The sequence below is a fragment of the Cicer arietinum genome, chromosome 5 (genome assembly GCF_000331145.2).
Source record: "Cicer arietinum cultivar CDC Frontier isolate Library 1 chromosome 5, Cicar.CDCFrontier_v2.0, whole genome shotgun sequence".
NCBI classification, from domain to species: Eukaryota; Viridiplantae; Streptophyta; class Magnoliopsida; order Fabales; family Fabaceae; genus Cicer; species Cicer arietinum.
In genome coordinates this window covers 73,230,990-73,240,823 of record NC_021164.2, presented here as the reverse complement: position 1 = coordinate 73,240,823, position 9,834 = coordinate 73,230,990, and the positions used below count along the sequence as shown (strand labels likewise).

The window sequence follows — 9,834 nt, the reverse complement described above, 5'->3', positions numbered from 1 at the left end:
CATTCCTGCAACCGAGACCCAAACTTGAGCATAATAGTTAATTGCGTAAGATTTGATTCTATATACTTTTATTAGAAGCAGTTTAATGTCACTTCCCTAGTTTAAATTGGGAAAAGATCAAACAACGTAGTAGAAGATAAAATAATTAAGTGACATAAGTGACCAAAATTAGGGCATAATTGAAAAAGGGTTCCCAATATATCGATTCCAAATCACAGTAAAATTCTTAACATTGTAGTTCGCCTAATTATAAAATGAAATATGTTAGCAAATAATGTCATAAATCATAATGATATATAAATCAACCCAGCCAGAAAATTGACCTTTTTTCTTGAATCTATATGTATGTCAGTGTATCCTGATCGCGCATGTATACTATCTATTTCATTACAGATAATCTTAAAATTATTGGTTCCTCCACAAAAGTAACATTGCACCATGCTTGGCTTACAGGTCTGTTCCAAACTATCACCGAGCATCTTACATATGTATTCTGCATCATCCTAGAGGAAGAAGATTAAAAGAAAAAAAGTTTAAACAGCAGTTATGTCAACAAGGAGAAGAATGCTAGAAGTTATTAAAATAAGGCTCTAAAGAATAAAGATCACTAATGACAACCCCAAAGATCATAAAAGAAGTCAGGAAATTCTACAGTTACTTTTGAAATCATTTATTAAGTCCAAACCTCTAATAGGGAACACCATAGATATTAAGAATTATAAATATAAATTCTATACATATGAGACAAATGAAAGCCAATCAATATTCATCAAAGAGAATGAAGAGATATATCATATATGCAGACACTTGTTTCATAATAAGACCACATATAAGTCAATCTACCTTGAACCAAATAATGCTCTTCAACTATCTACTACATACATGCACATTAACTATTAATAACAATACTAAATGTGGCATAAACAAAGGGGGCGGCAAAAACTACGTAAATAATTTTGAATAGAAAAACAGAAGTGCATTGTAATATCAATATACATAAAAAAGTATTCAAAGATAAGAGGCAGACCTTCAATTTCTGAACAGCACCAGACCTATACACTATTTGGTGTGACAAATACGTTGAGGCATGGTAATATGTGAAAAACTTTTTCACTGCTTCACAGTACGATTCCTCGGAAGACCAAGGTATTCCTCGGACAAGAATCGTAAAATGACTTGGTTTTGGAGGCAATCCAGTGATATTTACTAGCCGCAAATTAGTAATGGTCCTATATTCCTGGACATTATTGCCACTTGATTAGTTGTATTTAAACATTGGGGAAAAAACAAAACTTGTTAGATCACTCAAAGAAGACAGGTAAGGGCAGATACTTACAGAGTAAAGAAGAGAACAGGCTGTCACAGTTATGATGTATAATGCAAGACAATGAGTCCAAAGCCTAACGTCAAGGAAAAAATTAAAAGCAAAGCTATAAATAACAAGTTTGTACGAGTATTCTTGAATTGCCAAATAATGAATTAACATATGAAATTGACTGCGGATAAAAATAACAAGGAAAAGGGATCAATCACAGAGAAATTCAAGTTGTTGTTAGGGGAAAGGTCAACAAAAAACACTCTAAAAAGTTTTTCTATAAAAAAAGGACTAGATTTCTCAGCCACAATCCTACAGACCAGGCAGATCCAAATATTTATTTTAGTTATTAATTCTTTACTATGAAACATCAGAGGCTTGTTTATATATTCTATTGTTTGTTTATTATTTTCTTAGCCTCTGCACATTATTCGCTATTTGAACTACACTCACATGATGAACACTTCTATTGGAAAAAATAAGACATTGCCCATACCATCTGGATCCTGCTTTGACGTTCTCAATGGTAAATACTTCCAGTGACTCAAAAGGTATGTCTTTATGTATCCTGTTGCGACCATAGTAATTCACTGGAAGCACTAGAATAGTGCAGATGATGGCAGCAACAGAGAATACTCGGATACTACAAAAAACAATAACAACAACAATAGTTAGTAAAATCACAAAATGGACAACAAAAACCCATTTATACTTAGCTTTTGTTATTTAATATGCTATGAAATTTGTGATTAACAATTGGGTTTCATTTTGTTAATATACATGGTGCTGAAAGCAAACACATAAACCTCTCAGGCAAATAAATAAAATAAGTTGGGCAAATTTACCATACTGAAACGAAAAAGGTGATAAAACTCCACGGAGAACCCATCACAAACTTGGGTTTAGCATCACCCAAAAAGTATTTTAGATATTTATGACTTAACTGGGTTAACTATATCACTTAAGCATCATAAATCTCAAATCTAGTTATTAATGCACAAATTGTAGTAATATATATATATATATATATATATATATATATATATATATTATGCCACACGTTTGTCATATTAAATGTCAATCCACAAATTAATTTTGCCATACCGGTAACAATATGGAAGCTTCTACCGTACGTACATTCACAAAGGTATGCAGTTTCAAAAAAGTTAAATTTAAAAAGGATTGAAGAACCTGAAGGTAAGCATCCTGCTAAAAACCACAGCATCCAAACCCCCAATAGTAAGAATTTCGTCTTGAGAAGTATCCCATGCTTTCATTACCCATGTAGGAGATGGAACAAATCTTTCCAAACAAAGATCAATGTTTTTAGAACAACGAGTGGCTAGTTTTCTTCCAAAGTAAACATTAAAATTGCTGGGTTGTTTTCTTAATATTGAATAGAGTGAAAAGAGTACCACACACACGGAAATATTAATTCCAGCAGAAGTTAAAAGAGCAGCAATGTTCATCTCTGCCCACTATATTCGAAAACTTGACACCTCTCATTACCCAATAACAATAACACAATGCAATAAAATCATATGAATCCCCTGAAATAATTAACAATTTCACAATTAGTGTCTCCATCACTTTATTCAAATATAAAATAATTATATATTATTCATTCATACAATTGTTTAACGTTGGTTATTTAAACAAACAGAAACAGGGCAATATTCAAAATAGAAATTAAAGAAGTACCTGCACATGTATGATGAATGAACAAATTGTTTGATGAAGGGAAATAACGGTGGAAAAATGAATCAAAATGTGGAAGGAACGAACGGAATTCAGAAGAAGGTTTTATGAAGAGAGAGATTTCAGGGAAATTAGAGAAAATTAGAAACCCCAGCAGTTTTGCGTTTTTCTTGTGTTTATTGTTAAACTTGTGAAATTGAAATGAATTCGCAAGAAATGAAAAATGGGTCTCAAATTCTTTACATATTGTTCTTTTTCTTTCTTTCTTGCAACACAACCAACACAAAAATAGCGGGAGTAACGGATTCTCCACGTGGCTAACCTCTAATATCAATTTCAATGGATTATTAGTATTTCTTTTCCTTCTACAAAATTTTTAAGCATGAAACTGTTTATTTAGTCTATTAAATTTTTAAAAAATATCTTACCAACAAAATTAAATTAATCTATTAAATTAAAAAGTAAATTATCAAATTGTAATACACTCTCAAATAAATTCATGTAATTGTAAATATTTAAAAAATTATTTTTATCTCTATTGAACATTACTTATATTAATCATTCTTTCAATCAAACATAGAATGAAAGGTGATAATAAGGTGTGGAAAGAATGAAAGCGTCCCCTGGATCATTTGCTGAAGTTGCACCAGCTGTGAGGACAAGATTCTCTGCATCAAATTTTATTTTATTTCCTCTTATTTTTTCCATAAACTCCACCACTCCCTAAAAACAAAACAAAACAAAAATTAACGTAATGAGTTTACATTGAAACATCTCCATTAATAAAGAAATAAAATATATTCGTAACGTTATTTTAGTGGGTCTAAAAATGTTGCATATATTTATAACGTTATTTTAGTGGGTCTAAAAATGTTGCATAAGATGTAACATGACACTTATAATTTTAATGATCAATTAATATATTCATTAATTAAAAAAATGTGATTATTTAATTTTGTAGAAAATAAAAATTTATTTAAACTCTATATATATTATTTTTAATTTTGTTTCAGTGATAACCAAAATAATAAATTGTTAATAATTGTATTTAGTCCCTTGCATCGCATGAATACCAACACTAGTTTCTATTTTATCGCGAGAACTATAAAAACATCACTTGTTACTTTTTTTCTTATCTTTTAGTTTTTTTTTTACCACTTTTTATTTGAGAACAGTACCGTTATGGGAGCTTTTAAAACATATTGTTGTCATATATGTAACACCACTCCACTGCTGAAAACTCTTCATGGTAGATAATTTTTTTACACTGTAATATCGAATATGGACTTTTTTACTCTTTTTTACTTTTAAATGGATTGGAGGTATCACTTGTTTTTTTTTTAAAAAAAAGAGTATTTTTTATACTGTTTAATATTATTGTTGCTTATAAAAAATACTCCAATATCAAGAATAATCAAGTAGTAATTTAAACTGTTCTTGAAATTTTAGAACATTAAAATTGTTTTAGTCTTTGATCGAAATTACTTTTTGGAATCATGAATATTAGAATATGTACAAAACTAGAAAAGATAAAAATAAATAGGCATAACTATCTCATTCTTTAACAAATTTAGATTTTTTTTTTGGGTCAAATTATTCATTTATCTCCAAAACTAATGTTTACATTAGTTTAACAACTTTTATGCTTAATCTATGTAGTTACAAAATTGCGTACATTATTGTTGAATGTTATAAAAAGTTTCACTCTTCTCAATACCATAATACCATAATTAGAGTACCTTTGCATTAATAGTTGGGGTGACCAACAATATTTAATAAAATTTTCCAGCTTAATGGATGATTCATTGTAGATAAGTAATTAAAAGTCATCGAAACCTCTAATATTGATCTATAATATTCTTTGAAGTATAATTTAACTATTTTTTTCATCAGTTGAGATAGTAATTTAATGAATGTCAATTGAGATGAGTTGAATTTTAAAGAAACATAGTTTTTTTTAATGTTATATTAAACCGTCATCAATTGAGTCATTATATTAATTGTAAAAATAAAATATTTTTTTTTTTAATTTATACTCTCTCTATTTCATAATATAAGCAAAAGTTTATCAAATAAAATGAATTATGGAATCTAAATTTTAGATCACATATATTTAATTTCTTTAATCCATTTTTACACTTTATGATGAGTGTCTCAATCGCCATTAATGTTTGAAAAAGTTTTTAAACATTGGTCTATTGATAAATTCTCTTTATATCAATTAATTATTATTATTTTCCCAGTCAAATAACAAGTTATTCTTTAATCATAGCCTTTTCTTTATTATTTAATTGCTACTAAAAATTTATTTATTAATAAAAAATACATAGAAGTTTGGCTTGTTCTCAATTCACATCTTAGATTATCATTTGTAAATAAAATTTTGAGTAAACTTTATTTTATAGATGTATTTTTATTTAAAATTGAATTTTATCTAACGTAACTTATATATCTATTTTTTTTCAAATGTTGTTTTGCAAAATAAAATATGTTTGAATTATATAACCAAATGTAATTTTAAATGTGTTATGGTAATTATGATATAGTTTTAATAAATTAGATAAAATTATCACATTAATTTTAATAAATTAGATATGGTAATTATGATATAGTTTTTTATGTTATCTTGATAAATTGAAAGTGTAATTTACTTTTTTAAATGATTACTACTTTTGCTATCAAAAATAAAATTTGTTTCAATATTGTTGATATTTTTTAATATATTTATTTTTATTGATTAAAATTTGTATGAATATTAATAAATTTAAATGAGATTTACACAATTTATAGGATATATGTGAATTTTAATATGTATGTTAAAGAGTGTGTATCTAACTATTTTTGGTAGTGGTTGACTTTTTAATTTTGGTTTCTTTAAAAATTCATTTTACTTAAGAATTTATTTTTTGCTTAATTTTGCATGCATGCATGCAATGTCAACAAAACTAATTAAAGTATTTATTTCGCTCCAAGTACGTAGAATGATAGCAACACATGTACGACAAGAAAGTATTTTGCTTATATATATATAGTCTATGCTATACATACATATTGAAAAAAATTAAAATTATTATCCTTAAAGTATGTCTTACATTTTTTAAAGCAGTCAAATAGATCTCCCTAGTCAAATTTCCCTATAAAGATTAATTATCAGTACAATCGATTAATAATTTGCATAATTAATACGATGATTAAAAAAAATAGTTAATAATCATGAAACGTAACTTTTATATTTATATTATGAACTTCTGTATGATAAAACAATTAGACAATAGTCAACCATATTAAGATAAAGATTTGTATAAAAAAATATTAATGAATAACATGCAGTATAAAAATATTGGCGAAAACACACACGAATTTATATATAGCAGTATAAAAATATTGGCGAAAACACACACGGATTTATATATATTTGATTAAAAAAAGCTAATTAATTAAATCCGATTCTCCGCAAGTCTCATCTGAATGATTCCGATAGGATTATGAATGGGTGATATGGATTAATTTTTCTCGTACTCTTGCCATCCTAGGAAGTAAGAAGAGTCTTGCCCATGAGAATCTCCACTAGCCTTCCTAGACAACATGATTTCTTTACAAATACAAAGTATATATATATAATTAATTGTTTGTGTAAGCAAACTTGAGAAATCAAATAATGAGATTTTAGATATAGAGAAGTGATATGGTGAAAATAATAGCCAGCTAGGGTTGCATATTTATAAGGGTGAGGTGAGAATGTAAGACATGATCCCGACAATGTGAATGACAACATCTTTTGACATTTATCAACCCCAAAGCATGTTGTACTCATGCAAGTATAGTCATTCCTTTTCCTTTTAATCACTAACTAGGGTAACAACTAAAGAAAGAAAGAGTGGATGCGCATGAGAGCATAGAAAAATAGGTTCGATAAATTAATGTCCATAAAAACTTTATCTGTTTTTGCTAAAATTTCATTATGGAGTGAGTTATTTTAGGTTTTTATTTTCTCTTAAAATATTTTATTTCTCCATTTATGAAATCTATTATTTTATATTGTTCTTTTTTATTGTAAGTTCGATTTAAGTGAAACCAACGTAAAAAAAAATCATGTGAAGAGTGACTAAATTATCTACAAATTTGTTTTCTAATTTGGGGGCAGGTAGTATATCTCATATAGTTTTAGGAGCATGCATAGCATTGCATTGTTATGTGATTATCTTTTTTTATGATTGATGTGTATCTAATGTAATAATAATTTATGTTAGATTATTTGATGTTAAAATGAGGTATTGATTTTTCTTGAGTAATTTTGATGTTATAGTAGAATATTATTCCTTGAATGTTTTGATATACTTTGATGTGTATAATACGATTCTATGTTGGTTAATTGTGTATTCTATTTACTTATATTATAGACTTAATTTATTGTTTTTGAGTTGAAATCCGAAATTTCGCCGTTGTGTGTGATTACCATTTATCTACAGATAAAAAATAATAATAATTTATTCGTACCAAGGGAATATTCCCCTAAAATTATTGAATTTTTTAGCTAATATTTAATTGTGGGGTTTAGTTGAATATCATTCCTATATTTTAATATAATATTTACTTTTTGAAGAATTGAAAATGGTACTTGTAATTAAAATGGTATTAGTAAATTTTGGCTTAAAATTAACTAATTAGTGTTTAAAAATTATTATATTTTTTAAGGCTAAATAGTACATGCAGACCATTCATTTAATTTTAATTAAGGTTCTAGTCATCTATTTTAATTTTAAGTGACAGTTTGATCTTTTATGTTTTTAAATGTCAAGGATGTTATTTTTTTTTATTTACAAAAATTCAAAAAATTGATCAAAATTTTCAAACAAAATTCATAAAATTAATAATCATCTTCAATATAATGTAAATTTCATCGAACGCATAACTCAAGTATTCAAATACACTCATATTTTCATCTCAACAACATCAAATTCACCAAATAAAGAATGAAAATATGAGTTTATTTAAATATTTACATTATGAATTTGATGAAATTTGTATTATATTGAAAATGATAATTAATTTTATGGGTTTTGTTTGAAAATTTTGACAAACTTTTGTATTAAAAATGATAATATTGTTGACATTTTAAAATATAAAAGATTAAATTTTCACTTAAAATTAAAATTAAAGACCAAATCAAGAAAAACTAAATAAAATAATAAAACATTAACTAAAATTAAGTTAAGGGATTGCAGATGTTATTTAGTCAATTTTTTTTTTATAAAATTAGATAATAAAATTAAAACACTTTTAAAATAAAAATGTGAAGAATTTAACATCTCACAACTACAAAAAAGAAATAGCATATGAGATTACAAGAGAATATTTTCAAGCTTAATTTCTTAATAAATATTCTAAAAACACTTATTAGTATTTATCATTCTTCAATGAATTTGAGTTATATGCATTGCATTAATTCGAAAAAAGTGCAACTTTGATTATGAATTTTCGGTGATTAAATCTTTTGGACGACTGTTTTTTGTTTGTAATATTGTTATTGTTTTGGCTTAAGTATCTTTTTAGTGATTTTATGTTTTCATTTGTATTAACTTTAGTTTTCTAATTCTTAATAAACCTTATACTATGAATTGACACTAATATATTATTTTAGCTGCTTTTTTTAGTGATTTTATGTTTTCATTTGTATTAACTTTTGTTTTCTAATTCTTAATAAACCTTATACTTTGAATTGATATTAATATATTATTTTAGCTGCTCCAAAAAAAAAAGCATTTGTCATTCTTAAAATACATTTTTATTATTTCTTAAAATACATAATATTTTTAACAGAAAAAATATATTGTTTTACAATTCAAAAAATAAATAAATATTGAAGACTGAAATAGTTCGAATTTTTGCCAAATTTGGTGTTTCAGGTTTCGAAAATGATTACTTTTTAGAAAGAAAATTTTTTTTTACCAGAAAGGATTAAGTTATGAATATCTGGAATTATCAATAAACAAAAGAAAGGAAAAATTGAGAGAGGGTTGGTAAGTAAACAAAACAAACTGTAACTTTGAATTGGGTATCGGAGAATAAACGCGAAGAAATCATATGAGATTAGATTGTTTAATTAGTATCGTTACTTTTGTTGAATGCTAACTTTGTTTATCAACAAGAACGAGAAATGAAGAAGGAAGCTGATAAAGACAAAATCGAAGACGATCCGAAACTTTGGGGTGTTTTACTCTTCGGTTTAATTGGCGCCACCGCCACTACCCTCGTTGTAAGTTTCTTCGTTTTCCTTTTTCTTCGATTTCGTTTTTCTCAATCTAATTTAGGTTTTCGGTTAATAATTTACATATGTTTTACTATTTTATCCTAATTTGAATTTGTAGTTCGGTCAGCTTCGGAAAACTGTTGAATGGTTCTCTGTTCAGGTAATTCACTTGCTTCTATTTTATTACTTTTTAGTAATTAAATTTGTTACAGGTTAAAAGCAATGAATCAATCAGTTACTAATTGATTTGTGTTTTTTGCATCAGAAAAGCGTTTAGGTGTTTTTTGCATCAGAAAAGCGTTTAGGTGTTTTTTTAATTTTTTTGCTAGCATGAATAACTCTGTAGCACCACAATTCTATCAAAGATGTGTCCCTGTGTCTGACAATGACACATTGATTGCATTCAATTAATGTGTTTATCAAATTATTATCGTTGTCGACCTGTTAGTGTCATTGTCGTGTCCTGTGTCCATGTCGGTATCCTTATTTCATAGACGAATGTTTGAGGAATCTAGGTTTTTTTTTTTTTTTAATTTTGTTTGAAATAGAAGGAAGAGATCAATGGGGAACC

General features: G+C 26.7%; 2 protein-coding genes across 2 annotated transcripts in view; one reads left to right on the top strand and one right to left on the bottom strand.

Annotated features, from left to right (window-relative positions):
* Positions 1-3,417, bottom strand: part of LOC101508680 (CSC1-like protein RXW8) — a 7,011-nt gene extending 3,594 nt beyond the window's left edge. The window contains exons 1-6 of the mRNA XM_073368859.1: positions 3,017-3,417; positions 2,507-2,865; positions 1,812-1,958; positions 1,337-1,400; positions 1,028-1,237; positions 324-503 (exon numbers count right to left, since the gene is read on the bottom strand). Of these exons, the coding sequence (XP_073224960.1) occupies positions 324-503; positions 1,028-1,237; positions 1,337-1,400; positions 1,812-1,958; positions 2,507-2,784 (879 nt within the window). The 5' untranslated portion in view covers positions 2,785-2,865; positions 3,017-3,417. The remainder of the gene's footprint in view (positions 1-323; positions 504-1,027; positions 1,238-1,336; positions 1,401-1,811; positions 1,959-2,506; positions 2,866-3,016) is intronic.
* Positions 3,418-8,940: 5,523 nt separating this feature from the next.
* LOC101509000 (uncharacterized) overlaps positions 8,941-9,834 on the top strand; it is a 5,906-nt gene continuing 5,012 nt past the window's right edge. The window contains exons 1-2 of the mRNA XM_073368858.1: positions 8,941-9,269; positions 9,382-9,475. Coding sequence (XP_073224959.1) covers positions 9,171-9,269; positions 9,382-9,475 — 193 coding nt within the window. The 5' untranslated portion in view covers positions 8,941-9,170. The remainder of the gene's footprint in view (positions 9,270-9,381; positions 9,476-9,834) is intronic.